The sequence below is a fragment of the Panicum virgatum genome, chromosome 1N, assembly GCF_016808335.1.
Source record: "Panicum virgatum strain AP13 chromosome 1N, P.virgatum_v5, whole genome shotgun sequence".
NCBI classification, from domain to species: domain Eukaryota; kingdom Viridiplantae; phylum Streptophyta; class Magnoliopsida; order Poales; family Poaceae; genus Panicum; species Panicum virgatum.
The window spans coordinates 3,208,503-3,223,215 of record NC_053145.1 but is presented as its reverse complement, the minus strand read 5'-3'; the positions used below and the strand labels follow the sequence as shown (position 1 = coordinate 3,223,215).

Genomic DNA, 14,713 nt, shown 5'->3' with positions numbered 1-14,713 from the left:
CGAGCCTGCCTCTCCGGTGTGGCCACGAGGGCCGCCTCCTCTTCCCCGCCGCGTTACTCCCGGCCAGCGCGGCCAGCCACCCCTCCATCTGAGAGATGAGCGGCCAGTGACGGCTACGAGATGAGCCACCCCTCCATCTGCCAGCCGGGTAGGGTTACCGGCCAGTGACGGCTGCGAGATAAGCACCGCAGCCATGGACCGCAGGCCCCTCAAATCCCCCTCCAGGCCTTGGTCGACGACGATGCAACGCTCGAGGACAGGACCGCAGGCTGCCGCCCCTACTATACCCGCTCGCCGGTGCCCCTCACGCTCGGGTGAGAAGACCCGGCAGCTGCCGGGGCAGGAGGGGGCAGGAGGCGGCCCCTCCTGATCTATTCTCTCCGGCGAACAGGGCCTGGAGGCTGGAGTAGGGGAGGAGCAGCCGCCGCATCCATGGCCCACCAGTTGTAGCAAGCTATTTTACTATTGTAGCAGTAGTAAGGCAAAACAAAGCGGATGAGTAGTTCATGAATGCTGAGTAATGTGAACTAAAAAACTTATTTTATGTTAGTCATCTACTGGATAAATTTAGAAATTTCATGACACAAACTTGTCTGATCCATGTTATGAAGGAAGCTCTAATGTCTAACTACGAGAAATACGAATGACAACCATATCAAGCAAATAGGTTAACAGTAGCTACTAGGATCTAAAAAGTGTTTTCCAGAACAGGTTTAAGTAATCTTGATCATATATTCATATTAATGGGAGCTCGTAGTGTGCATGAGAAATGCCAATACTGACTCAATGAATGCAAGGGGGGGGGGGGGAACTTAAAAGTTATGGTTTGCTCTAATCATGAATTAATGATGCATACTTAGGGCATCTACAATGGTTAGACGGCTGCCGTCTGTGTGTGTCTAGAATACTGCACGCAGACGACAGAACAGACAACCTGTACAATGGTCTGTCTATGTGATTGTCTGCTAGTTATTTATTACATGCCTAGACACATGAAACATGGTGATCAAACATGTGAAATGGATCTTTGTGTATTGTTGTGTGGCATACATGAAATAGTAATTTGTGAAGAGAAATAAATCACATGGATAATATATTTACATGCAAATAAGTCACATGCAAGTAAATAATTTATTGTTGCTTGATTGAGAGAATGAAATGATGTATACTGCTTGGTTTGTTTGTGCAATCTTTTACATGTGGAACATAAATTAAAAATTTACGAAATAGTACATGAGATGAGAAAAAAAGAAAAGAAAAGAAAAAGATCAATTGTTCCCGTAGCCTTATCTCTTCCTGTCTCTATCCTCAAGTCTTGTGGTTCTCCTATCTCCTCCCGTCTCTATCCTATTTTCTCTCTTCTTCTCTCTGTCCTTCCCCGTTGCTTCTCAGCACTCAGCGCAGCCGGCCGATGCCACCAACCCAGCCGATGGAAGTTCAGCGCGGCTCTGCTGCCAGCGGATCCGAGCAACTCGAGCATGGGGCGGGCTGGACGGATCGAGATCGAGCTGCGGCAAGGCAGCCAACACTAGCGGTGCTCCGGCCGATCGGCCTCCATGGCGACAACATCGGCGGGCAGCAAGATGACCGAGCACTGGAGCTATAGCAACGAGCAACGATCTCCATTCGCGCCAACGATCTCATCCGCACCTGATCCTTGGGTGCCGTCGACGAGTTACAACGCAACACACAACGGGTCAGCGGCGTTGTCTCCTCGCGTTGGGCAACGAGCCCGCGTCGTCGCCTCGCGAGGCGACGAGGGCGCCATCGCCTCACTGCTCCGGGGTGGTTTTCACAAAATCTACATCTTACAGACGGCGTAAGGTCGCCCGTTGTACTTGCCCTTAACCTTATCTATCCTTTTCAGGGATGTTCCGTTATCAGCATCGTAAAGTAAATTGACGTGGGCCCAGCATTGCAGGAAGATCAGATCTATGCATATATAAATATGAGAGTGCAAACCAAAATGCAAAGCATAAATCTTTATTTTTTTCTGACAAATATTTTACAGAACATGGGGAAAATGAGATATGAAATGGGCGCTCTTCATCTTGATATGAACTTTTTTTTTCTTGACGATGCAGCATCTAGGGGAGAGACGAAATCGTTCAGTCAATGCACCGTCAGATTGGATTAAAATAAATCGCTTAAGGCCAAACAAATATCCAGATCTTAAATGAAACTGTTGGGAAAGGAGAGTTCGAACGGATGGAAGAGGCGCCGCACTGGCGAGTGTCGTAGAAGCCGACCCATCTTCATCATCGACGGCAGGTGGTAGGTGGGTGAAGCTCTAACGCTGCCAGCTGCATCGGTCGGCCCTCCAGCCGTGCCACCTCTCACCGCACCGTGGCCCTCGGTGTCGTGTTGGGCCGCCGTCTGGAGCTCGGCGATGGGCAAACCACTCGAGCCGGTGCAGGCGGCGAGGCAGGCAAGCATCGCCGCGACGGGCGGGGCCCGCTTGGTGATGGGAGAGAAAGAGGGGAGGAGGTGGGGTGGATTGGCCCGGCTTCGTTGGGCTGATTAGGCCGCGCAGGAAAGAAAAGAGGGAGGGAGAAGGAGGTGGGCTAAGCTGGAAGGAGAAAGAGAAAAAAGGAGAAGAAACGCAAAAATCATTTGAATAAATTCATAATTCAAAAAAAATAAATTTAGGTGTTACAATTGAGCAATATCAAACCAATCTTCCACCCCTTTCTTCCCTCAATCTAACTCCCTTCATAATTGGGCGATCCGGGAAACTCCCCGGCGCCATTACCGATCACAACTACAAACTGTGTAGTCGGGGTCTGCTACCCTTGGACACAACGACCTTGACAGCGAGACTTCCAATAGGAAATCTGTACTGTTTATGCATGTGGTGATATTTGAGCTTATCAACTCATGTTGCCATTTCTGTGCGTGCTGTGATGTTCGAATTACTTTCACCTGCCATCATCATACCCATGTAAGCTATCAGCTCACGATCAGCATCCAAAAATGTCATTGCAATGCCACTTGTTCTTCCTCATTCAAGCACAAAGCCACAATGATTTGTATTTGTGCACAAATGTCCACTCAGCACCCCCTACTTAATTCTGTAGAGATATACTCCCTCCGTCCTGAAATGTAAAACATTGAATGGTTCAAAATTTGTATCTAAAAAGGCATCCTAGAGTCTTTTGGACAAAAAGTCATGCTAATCTCCTTGGTTTTGGTGTAAGCTAGTTTTGTAAAAAAATTAATTGGGATGAGTTGGGGGAGTAAAAAAGGTATGCTAGCCTCCTTGGTTTTTGTACGGGCACTGAAAATTAAGCAATTAATTAACTGAATAATTCACTAATGAAAGGTATATACGTCTTTTTTCTATCTCCGTAATCTGTCTGTCTGCAAAAACCTAAAATGCACTACATTTCAGGATATACAATTCCCTCATCTCGCCTGCCGTCCTCTCTGTGGATTATATTCTCAAGCACGCAAGCAAGCATTGACTTGCATCCCATCATTGCAAGTACAGATGAGCCCTAGTGCATGTTCCTAGTGGCATTCTTAGTCCCCGGCATATTTTGCACATCACCATTGTTTCCGTGTTCTTTTATATCAAACATACCTAGATTGATTAATTGAGACACAATACATTTACATAAATCGGGGAGAAGAACCGTGAAGCAAAAGAAAACCTCGTATAGGACTAGGACTCCTCCCCGTATCTCTAATCAACATACTAAACATGGCTGGCCGGCTGGAATCCTGGCTCTAAGCCGTACAAGATCAGGACTCTGTCTAACCCCCCCCCCCCCCCCCCGCATTTGGATCGTCGGGACACCGAACATTAAGACTGGACCGAAATTCAGTGAAGACCGAGGAAGGCAGCCCTTTGGTGAAGATGTCGGCGAACTGAGAAGTCGTCGCCATGTGGAGAACACGAATATCACTAACAGCAACACGCTTCCGGACGAAGTGAAGGTCGATCTCAATGTGTTTTATCCGCTGATGCTTAACAGGATTGGCAGACATGTAGACATAGCTGATGTTATCACAATACACTAAGGTTGTCTTGCGCAAGGGAGTGTGCAGCTCAGACAAAAGTTGGCGTAACCAAGTGGCTTCTGCAACAGCATTGTCCAAAGATAATGTGAAAAATCATCAAGAATCACAAGATAATATTTATGACCCGAAACACTAGTGATTGGTGATGTCCATAAATCACAATGTAGCAACTCGAAAGGGCGCGAGGCGCGAGATGAGGACGCATGAAACGGAAGACGAACATGACGGCCAAGCTGACATACGTGGCACAAATAATCACTACCCCTCTTGTTACAGCTGATAGCAGAAGATTGCACTAGTTTGGACAGAACTTCATGACCAGGATGCCCAAGACGTTGGTGCCAAAGTGTCGAAGTGTTAGCAAGGAGCGCGGAAGCTGAAAGCTGCAGTGGGTAGAGAGGGCCAGAACTGTCACATCTGACAATCTTATTCCTGGTTGATAGATCCTTCACAGAGCAACCAAAAGGGTCAAATTCCACAGAACAGTTATTGTCAGTGGTAAACGGTCGGAGATAAGATTCTTAATAAGGTTAGGAGAAACCAAAACATTATTAAGATGAAGCTTATGTGGAAGAACGGTGGTGACAGTGAAAGTGACAGGAAGAAGGAGCTGAGGAGGATACCAGAGTCAGATGCCATGTGACTGGTGGCACCTGTGTTGAAGTGCCACTCATGTTGTGGCGGCTGCTGAAGCATCATGGTCTGGAAGTTGCTCGCCAGAGATTGCTGATCCCATCCTTGCGCCAAGGAGGGAGGAACAACAGCAGGAGGAGGAACACCCCACTGCCTGGCCCACTGGCTAGGAGGACCGGCAATGTAGGTCTGGGGTGGCTGCAGCTGCTGGAGAGGCGCCTGCTGGGGCGCGAAGGGGCGTCCAACCTGCGGACCAGGCCACATGAAGATGGCACCGCTCCACGGGTTCCGGTACGTGTAGCCGCCAGGAGGAAGAGCGCCGCCAGGGGTAGTGGTGCCACCACCGCCTGTGGAAGCACCCTGGGAGGCGCCGTCCTTGGCTTCCTTGTTCCACCGCTTGCCGCCACATTGACGATGGGGTTGCTGCTGCTGTGGCGACTGAGGGGGACATTGTTGCTGCTGCTGTGGCGGTTTGGCCGGCGGTTTGGAGCCACCAGAACCGCCACCACTGCTGGAGCTGCCAGAACCACCATTAGAGAGGGCAGTGAGGGCGGTCGCCGGAGGAGCTTTGGCCATGGTGATCTCTTCAAGACGCAGGTTGTCCCGAACCTGCAGGAACGAAGGCAGTGGGGTGGTGCGCTTGATGTGGAGACCGAGAGCCCTGAAGTGTTCGTTCAGCCCGTGGACGATGTTGAGGACGAGCGTCTCATCGGAGACAGGCTAGCCGAGGTCGCGGAGATCCTCGGCCATGCGCTTGAACCGGCGGCAGTAGTCGACGACAGGCAGATCGCCTTGGGTGAAGGCGCGGAACACCTGGTCGGCGTAGAAAGCATGCGTGGTGTGGTTCCCAAGGAACTGGGACTTGATGGCGAGCCAGATCACTCGGGCGGAGGCGTCGCGCTCGGAGACCGTGTCGGCGAGGTCGTCAGAGATGGTGCCGAGGAGCTAGGTACGAACGACGCAGTTCATCCGCACCCATGAAGGCGAGTGGGGTGAGACGGCGTCGGAAAGTATGTGGGACTGAAGCGAGTACTTGCCGAGGACGTCGAGGAACGATTGCTTCCAGCGGTCGTAGAAGGTGGAGTTCACGTTGAGGAGGAGCGGGACTAGAGAACGAATGTTCTGGACGGAGACAGCCTGGGCGTGAAGGTTGAGGAGGACGGCGGCCTCCTGTTGGAGTAGTGCAGCGGCAAGTGGATCACCGTTGGGGTGAGGATGGTCGCCGGCGTCGGAGCCGGCGTCGTCGCCACCGCTGCGATTGTTGTCAGGAGATTGAGCCGCAGTGCGTTCACGGGCGGCGCGCTCTTGAGCAGCACGGAGGCGCTCAGAGGCCGCCTCGATTTCCTTCAAGATGGCGGTGGATTCTTAAAATAAATCGCTTAAGGCCAAACAAATATCCGGATCTTAAATGAAATTGTTGGGAAGGGGGAGTTCGAACCGATGGAAGAGGTGGCGCGCCGGCGGGCCGGGTGTCGTAGAAGCCGACCCATCTTCATCATCGACGCCAGGTGGCCAGGTGGGGGTGAAGCTCTATCGCTGCCAGCTGCATCGGTCGGCCCCACAGGCGCGCCACCTCTCCTCACCGCACTGTGGCCCTCGGTGCCGCCTCTTCCATCGGTTCGGAAGGTGACAAGGTGCCTTACCGCCGATGAAGGAAGCGGCGGACGGCAAGCAGACCGGAGGCGGCGGCCCGGCAAGAGGCGTGCGGGAGGAGAGCGGACGATTTAGGGTTACGAATTGCTGGGTGGGTACGTGCCGCTTGCCGCCTGCTCTCTCGTGTTGTGGGGCCTCCCTGCAGGTTGAACCAACTACTACTCTAGTCCTCTATCGACACATTTTATTTGGCGTAAATAATGGCATGCACTCCCCATGCGACATAAGTGCTAGTTGATGCGCACAGCAATTGCAAAATTTTGTTTAATTTTGTTGCAACATTTGCTCCATACTTTTTTAATTTTGTTTAGACCCAACAATAGTTACATTTGAACTTGTTGCTCGCACAAAAAGAAAAACTCCGATCCGATCAGTTGCAATCACCAAATCCAATTATAACACTAGAAACGCTGGCGCGGGATTTGGATTGGACCAATTTTTTCGTTTTCATCTGGATTCACCACGTGTGGTTGGCATAGGGATTCGATGTGCATGCAGCAGTAAAGCTTTTGTATGGCAAGAATGTCTTGAGTGAATAGGTTGGTCGTCTATGTCACACCACATGGTAACATGGGTGATGCTGATAACTGAAATAGGCTGCTGAAGCAGGAAAAAAAAAAGACGTTCGAAGCATTGACTGCTTGACAAGGGTGAGATAAGGTTATTCCTGAATTTAATTGCTTGGATGAGCTGCAGTGTTTGAGTTGCTAATATAATCAAAGATTAAACTCTTCTTCACTTATCAGTGGACATATTGGCCTGTTATTTATATGGAAAGAAACAATTGTAGTAATGTAATTCTGAATCTCCTGACCACTGAAAAGTTTGAGTTAATATATTCGATCAAAGTATTTTGTCAAGCGCTTGGAATGCAGCCCATATTTGCAGATCCAATGTGTTATTATATCGCTAGCCCACCAGTTGTAGCAAGCTATTTTACTATTGGAGCAGCAGTAAGGCAAAACAAAGCGGATGGGCAGTTCATGAATGCTGAGTAATGCATTGAACTAAGAAACTTATTTTATGTTAGTCATCTACTGGATAATTTAGAAATTTCATGACACAAACTTTTGTCTGATCCATGTAATGAAGGAAGCTCTAATGTCTAACTACGAGAAATACGAATGGTGACAACCATATCAAGCAAATAGGTTAACAGTAGCCTGTAGTATCTGAAAAGTGTCTTCCAGAACAGGTTTAAGTAATGTTGATCATGTATTCATATTAATGGGTGCTCGTAATGTGCATGAGAAGTACGAATAATGACTCCATGAATGCAAGGGGGGGAACTTAAAAGTTTTGGTTTGCTCTAATCATGAATTCATGATGCATGCTTAACCTTATCTATCCTTTTGAAGGATGTACCATTATCAGCATTGTAAAGTAAACTAACGTGGGCCTAGCATTGCAGGAAGATCAGATCTCTGCATATATATATGAGTGCAAACCAAAATGCAAAGCATAAATCTTTGTTTTTTTCTGACAAATGTTTTACAGAACATGGGGGAAATGAGATATGAAATGGGCGCTCTTCACCTTGATGTGAACTTTTTTTGTTTTTTTTACGATGCAGCATCTAGGGGAGAGACGAAATCGTTCGGTCATTGCACCATCCGGAAGACCTAGATCACGACATCAGAATGGATTGGAATAAATCTCTTAAGGCCAAACAAATATCCAGATCTTAGCTACTCGAGCCGGTGCAGGCGGCGATCGAGGCAGGCGAGCATCGCCGCGTGGTGGCCGGAGCCGTGGAGGCAAAGGCATAGTTGTGTTCGGGAATCTACTGGTGGGCTACAAATCCTTTGGCCTTGCTATTGCTACATCCGTCCGATCTGACATAAGCGACGATCTAATGGTTGAGAAAATGAGATGTCATGGCCTAACGAACGCTGAATTTTGGCTCGTTTAGAGCAACTCCAAGAGACTCTCTGTATTCATCATAATTATTAGAAATAGATATTTTTGATAGAAAAATAGCCTCCAAGAGCTTCTCTAAGTGGTTATCTAAATATAGTCATCATCTATTCCGGATTTCTCGCTAGCCAAAGATAGATAGCGAAAATGGCTCTTTAGGGTGTAAACAAAATATAGAAAAGTTGTTGGAGAGTGAAGATGTATAGAGAGCGATTTTTACGTATATGACTCTCCAAATGATGATTTAGAGAGTGAAATTTAGAAAGACTCTTGGAGATACTCTTAGTTTTCATCTTTTAAAGACTACCAGTGGAGATTGTGGCACGTGTTAAAAAAGCAGAATTACTTAAAAATAATTGGATTACATCAAACAAACTACTAAAATTATAATAAATAAAATTGGTATGTGCTGCTTCTTAGGGAACTCATTAACTTCAAGTATCTCCACCCTAGTTGCAATCATAAATATTTTCATAACTTGTTTATATGAGTTTTGAATGTATATACTTACACGCAGTTAAGTATGGGGAGCAAAAATAGTTTCTATTTGTGTTACATCTCCACACGGGCATGGAGTGATCGACCCCTTTCCCGAGCTGGTAAGGAAAATCCAATTTATATGATGAGTTGCTTTCGATTACCAGCCTGGATATGTGAGAAGATGAGAATGACAATTTCAAATCATTTTTGAGGGGTTAAAATGGGAAGAAGAAAATGCACTGGCGATCATGGGAATGATTAACCACACCAAAAGCGTTGGGCGGCATGGGCTTTCGGGACATGGAACTATTTAATCAAGCAATGTTGGGAAAGCAATGCTGGAGACTTGTTACATTACCGCATTATCTTCGCGCAAGGGTGCTAAAAGGCCGTTATTTCCCTCACTGTGATTTTTGGTTTGCACCACAGCCAAGAAGCTCATCTTTTACATGGCGAAGTTTCATGCATGGGAAGAATCTGCTGGAGAAAGGTATATTGTGGAGAGTGGGAGATGGGAGAAGGATCCAGTTAACAAGGGATAGCTGGATTGAAAAAAATCTTCTTAACTAAAACCTATTGTGCCTCTTCCTGATGATCTAACAGTTCATTTTCTTATAGATGAAGAATCCGGTGATTGGAATGAGGGCCTCATTCGAACGTGCTTTACAAAAGATGATGCAGAAAAGATCCTCCAGATTCCATTGTGCAAAACTACCTGTGAGGATTTCCCAGCCTTGTTATAAAAAAAAGCTTTAAGGTGATTGAATCAATGGAAATTTTACAGGCAAAACTAGCCCATTCTCTGGGCTTCAGAAACATTTCCCAGTGCAGGTATAGCTGATCTGTGCTCTCACCACGGTGGGTTTCTGTACATGGGTACACGCTACAGACACGGCTAACAATCCCCCCCATGCCCTTCTCAGGTGCTCAAGACTCAGCGTCCAAGCTCAGATGTGCCTTGAACAAGGGTATATCCCTGATGGCACCCGTTGTGGGATCATAAGCACAGTCCATAGTCCAGTTACCTAGGAAGTGAGGGCATCGTTTGCAAATGTCCCTTTATCGGGTCGATTCGCGCTGAACCTGATGCAAAATTCTTCCTGTCAATGGACAGATAGCGATTGGACCCCAGAGTCCCGGTGCTTTCGATGGACCTCATGTACTCGGATGCATTGTTCTCGATGATCAGTGCATCTTCCAGCTCCCTGAGAACATCCTCCATGCTTGGCCGAAAGGTTGAGAAGGGCTCGGTGCATACCAATGCGACCTCAAGCACTCTCCACATGGCCTCTGAACAATATTGCCCTTTTATGCCAGGATCCACTATCTCTTCGATCTTGTACTCCCTTATGTAAGGTTTTGCCTGCATGATGTCGGATCAATGTAAGATTATTTTTGGAGTTGTGTAGCTGAAATATAGCATTTTTTTTGTCAGAACTACTATGATGAATACTTTAGGTCTTTAGCAATCACAAAAACTAGAGGATGCGGACAAAGGATTGCAAGCCTCCAAACAGAAGCTGTTATACTTGAGTACATTTGATTGAGATGCACAATGGATGACTACAGAGTGTAATGTGAACATACCCACTCAACTAAGCTCCATTCATCACGGGGCCTTTTGACATCAAGAGGTTCTCTTCCTGTCACAATTTCTAACAGGACAACTCCAAAACTGAAGACATCACTTCTGGTGGATAACACCTGAGTGGAATAGTATCTAAAAGAAAAGGAAACATCAGTAAATCATGACGAATATGTTCCAGATGACTCAGTGCATGATGATTCGAAATTTCAACTGACATATAATATTGAGCAACTAACATATGATGTGTGGTTTCTATGGTGTTGAATTCTTAAAGAGAGAAAAATTTTAGTTAGCCCACATTTAACAATGTCTAAAAGTATATCAAGAAACTACACATGCAACAACTCTTCGTTTACACAATTATATGCCTTTTACGGTTTTACCTTTCTACAGTTCACGTTGCAGATAAATTTTCGGATAATTTAAAATGAAGTCATTTATTCAAATTACAGGACCTGCTATATTGCAATAGTGTTGGCCACAGATTCTCAATGGGACAGCGGAAATATCCAACTGAACATTATCTACTGATATCTACTGGGCTGAAAAATTGTTGTTCAGATTAACTTAGTCCCAAATGCTATGTTCAGGTTGATGGAAACAACACATGCAACAACTCTTCGTTTACACATTACAGTTTTACCTTTCTACAGTTCACGTTGCAGTTAAATTTTCGGATGATTTAAAATGAAGTCATTTATTCAAATTACAGGACCTGCTATATTGCAATAGTGTTGGCCACAGATTCTCAGTGGGACAGCGGAAATATCCAACTGAACCTTATCTACTGATATCTACTGGGCTGAAAAATTGTTGTTCAGATTAACTTAGTCCCAAATGCTATGTTCAGGTTGATGGAAACATTTAAATTTTTCTCAACATTATTTTTCAAACAATATGTTGTTCTATCTATGTAAATCACCGCTGCTCCAAACTTAGTCTTTGATCCTCTAATGTTCATTGCCAAAATGAAAGCCATGAGAAAACTTACTCAGGATCCAAATATCCAGCAGTTCCTCTCACTTCCATTGATGGATTGCTGTCACCTTCCTGTGGTGCATACTTAGAAAACCCGAAATCGGCTACCTTGCCACACATGCTATGATCCAGAAGTATGTTGCTTGATTTAATATCTCTGTGGATGATACAACGCCCTGCAAAATTGTGTAGATATACCAGCCCTGAACAAGTAAAACAAGCAATGAGTTATGCAGATGTAGAAATAAAAGGAAGCATTTACACTGTTCAATATTTATAGACCAAAGGTCAACACAAAGCAACAGGACATTCCAGGAATTGCACAAAAAAGAATATTTAGTTTGATTCCTCTATAGGACAGAGACAAACAAGCAGAGTGGGTATTCACAGAACAAAGGTGCTTCTTACCTCTTGCTGCACCAATACAAACAGATAGTCTGGTAGGCCAATCAAGAACTTTCCTTTTAGATGCCTCACCTACAAAACAAAAAAAATAAGGATTATAAATAAGGGTATAACAAGTGAAAAGTAAATAAAGTTTTCATGAAACATGATACCATAGAGGCGATCCTGTAGTGAGCCATTGGACATGAATGGATATACCAATATCTGTTGATCCTTTTCACAGCAGTAGCCAATAAGTGGGACCAAATTCTCATGCCATATAGCAGAAAGAAGTCCTAACTGTGTCAATTGGTTGATCCAGAGATCAGAGGAACTTTGCTTGATGAAATGATTAAATAGATATATACAGAAAAAATAGAAATTAAACTATCTGGAACAACTGATCATTGATGTAAAATTTGACTATATATAAAATAGAGTTATTATGGAATTTTTGCTAGATATGACAACAGACAAATAAATAAAACTTCTCAAACAAGATTGTGCCGCAATCAAATACTCAAATGCCACGTCCATGACTCAGAACAAACTTTCCCCACAAGATTCCTTTATGCTGGTGTGATTTTCTTTTGGAGAAAACAATGCTAATATGGTAGAATTGGTCTGTACGACTGTACCTCATTGTTAAACTCACGTGTTCCCTGTGTTGATGAGCTTGATCGGACTTTTACTGCAACTTCTTGTCCATGCGGTAATGTACCTTGATAAACTGCTCCAAACCCACCCTCTCCTATCAATGTTTTGAAGTTGCCTGTTGCAGTCTGGATAGATTTGAGGGAGAACTGTTGCACTGTAGGATTTGCAGTGTTATGGATGCCACATTCTTGAAAAATGGGATCTGCACAAACCAATTTAAAACAAGAAATGATTTTACCTATAAAATATTTAAGCACTGGATACACTGAAACAGTGAAATATTTGCCCTGCTTTCTGCTTATTAGCCTCCCACTGAAATCAAAATGGAATGATTCTATTTCCATGGTTTCCATGTCCTATTGCCAGTGTTGTTCTTTTTTTTTTTTTTGCATTCGATCATATAACTGCTGGTAGTTGTACATGTACTTCTAAGAGGCTATACATGGCATGCAAGTTCTATTTCATGCCCCCAAATGAAGACTGCACAGAACTCAGAAGACCATCTACCATGTGATTGTAGCAGCAGGAGACATACTTGTTGTAGATGAGCAGTCTTTTTCTGGAGAACGTCGTTCACGTTTGTTAAAACAAACAAATAGAAATCCAAGAGCAAAAGTGCATGCCAAAGATCCACAGGCAACACCGCCGATAACAATTACTCTCTGACTAGCAACTCCAGGTGGGCTTTCGTACTCTTCAGCAGCACAGGCTCCATGGCTTTTTGTTTTCATAGCATAAAGAAAGGCTAGTGACATTATGTTGCTGCCACACGTAAAAGAAATATAACGTGAAAATGGATACAAAACAAATGCTACCTGAAATCCACCCCAGTTGACAAACCATCAGGTAGCTGGTTGCTTAGGAAGGGGTTGCACTTCACTGACCTAGATTAGATGACATTTGTTTGATCAGATCTTTTATGTCGCCATTCACACAAAATATCCATGTTGTGTGAGAAGCATATGAGATCAGATGGCAAAATTTTAGAATTACTCATGAGTTTTATTGAAGCCTTTGTGTTATAAGAAGAAAGATAGAGAAACAGATAATGTATGCTTACAGATTGCGCAGGTGTTTGAGAGCGGAAAAGGATGCCGGAATAGATCCAGTGAAATTATTGACCTGCAGATCACTGCACCAACAAGAATAAGACATTAAAGCCAATGCCTAACAAAGCATGAATTCGTTATGGAAATCAGACAGTGAAACATACATTTCAGTTAGGTCTGTTAAGTTCCCAATCGCTGCTGGAATCTGGCCTTGCAAATTCTTCGAAGAAAAGTTCCTGCGCAAGTACCAGTTCATCACATTCTTTCTGATTCAACACCACTTGCTGATGCGAGTACCATATTGACAAGATAAAAGCATCGCAATTCACAGTACAGGACAACCAAATATGAACATAACTGCAATACAAACATGACAAGCTGGTGTTCTGAAAGCACGTGCGTGAACGCTGATAATCAGGTAGTTGTGTCACTCACAGCTTGACGACGACACGGGCGCCATCCTTGGGTTCGCAAGAAAATCCTTCCCAGGTTGAAAGGGAACACGGGTCCCCATTCCATGACTTGAGCATCTCATTCTCTCGGTTCCTCTCTGACAGCTCCTCCTTCAATCGCTTCGCAACATCAGCTGTGTCAAAGTCAAGCAGAAAAAAGTTCCCCATCGCATCAGAAGAAAAGCTCAACACAGGCACCAAATTTGGAAGAAAACAGTAGTAAGTCACATCAGTCAACGCAAAAAAAACAGCCTGCTTTATGCACAAAATTCCGATTCATGCTTCAATCGACCAACAAAGCATCGGCAGACCAAAATAATAAAGAAGACAAGAACTGGAGAAAGGATTCGGCTAGGACGACAAACAAGAGTACCTTGGGTGAGGCCATGGGACGGCGCGGCGGCGGCAAGGAGGAGGAGCAGTGCGTTGAGGAGGAAGCGGGCGGCCATACCATGTGGGGGTGTGGCCGCTGCCGCTGCCGCTTCCGCTGCCGGCCGGCGGAAGGCAGGGGCCTTGTGGGGTGGAAAGGGTCAGCAGTGGGGCGGTTGGTTGGCGCGTTGTTTTGTAGCGTCGCCGGCTGTCTGCTGGCGCTCGGCACGGCCGTCGACAGCGACGGCGCGCCTTTCTTTCCTTTCCCCGCACTGTTCCGGTGCGTCATCGATTGTTTTGTAGCCGTCGACAGCGACGGCGCGCCTTTCTTTCCCCGCGCTGTTCCGGTGCGTCATCGACGGGCGGAACTGGGAAGCGCCGATAGGAGGGGATGGGTGTAGGGCGGAGGGGTGAAGCAGGGCTGCCGGCGCACCCATGGCGGCGGCCACCGGCGCTAGGGGTGTCTCGGGGATGAGTGCCCGGCAGAGAGAAGGCCTGTGATTAAAAAAAGGGGTGAGTTGGATTCATGC

General features: G+C 45.8%; 1 protein-coding gene across 1 annotated transcript; it reads right to left on the bottom strand.

The window, feature by feature from the left end:
* Positions 1-9,424: 9,424 nt before the first annotated feature.
* Positions 9,425-14,641, bottom strand: LOC120654595 (nodulation receptor kinase-like). Its single transcript, XM_039932167.1, has 12 exons — positions 14,188-14,641; positions 13,798-13,948; positions 13,527-13,598; positions 13,374-13,445; positions 13,129-13,197; positions 12,849-13,030; positions 12,295-12,515; positions 11,830-11,956; positions 11,681-11,749; positions 11,286-11,475; positions 10,294-10,426; positions 9,425-10,069 (listed from the first exon to the last, which is right to left on the bottom strand). The coding sequence occupies exons 1-12, from the start codon at positions 14,261-14,263 to the stop codon at positions 9,728-9,730; spliced, it is 1,704 nt and encodes a 567-aa protein (XP_039788101.1). The 5' UTR covers positions 14,264-14,641; the 3' UTR covers positions 9,425-9,727.
* Positions 14,642-14,713: the final 72 nt, after the last annotated feature.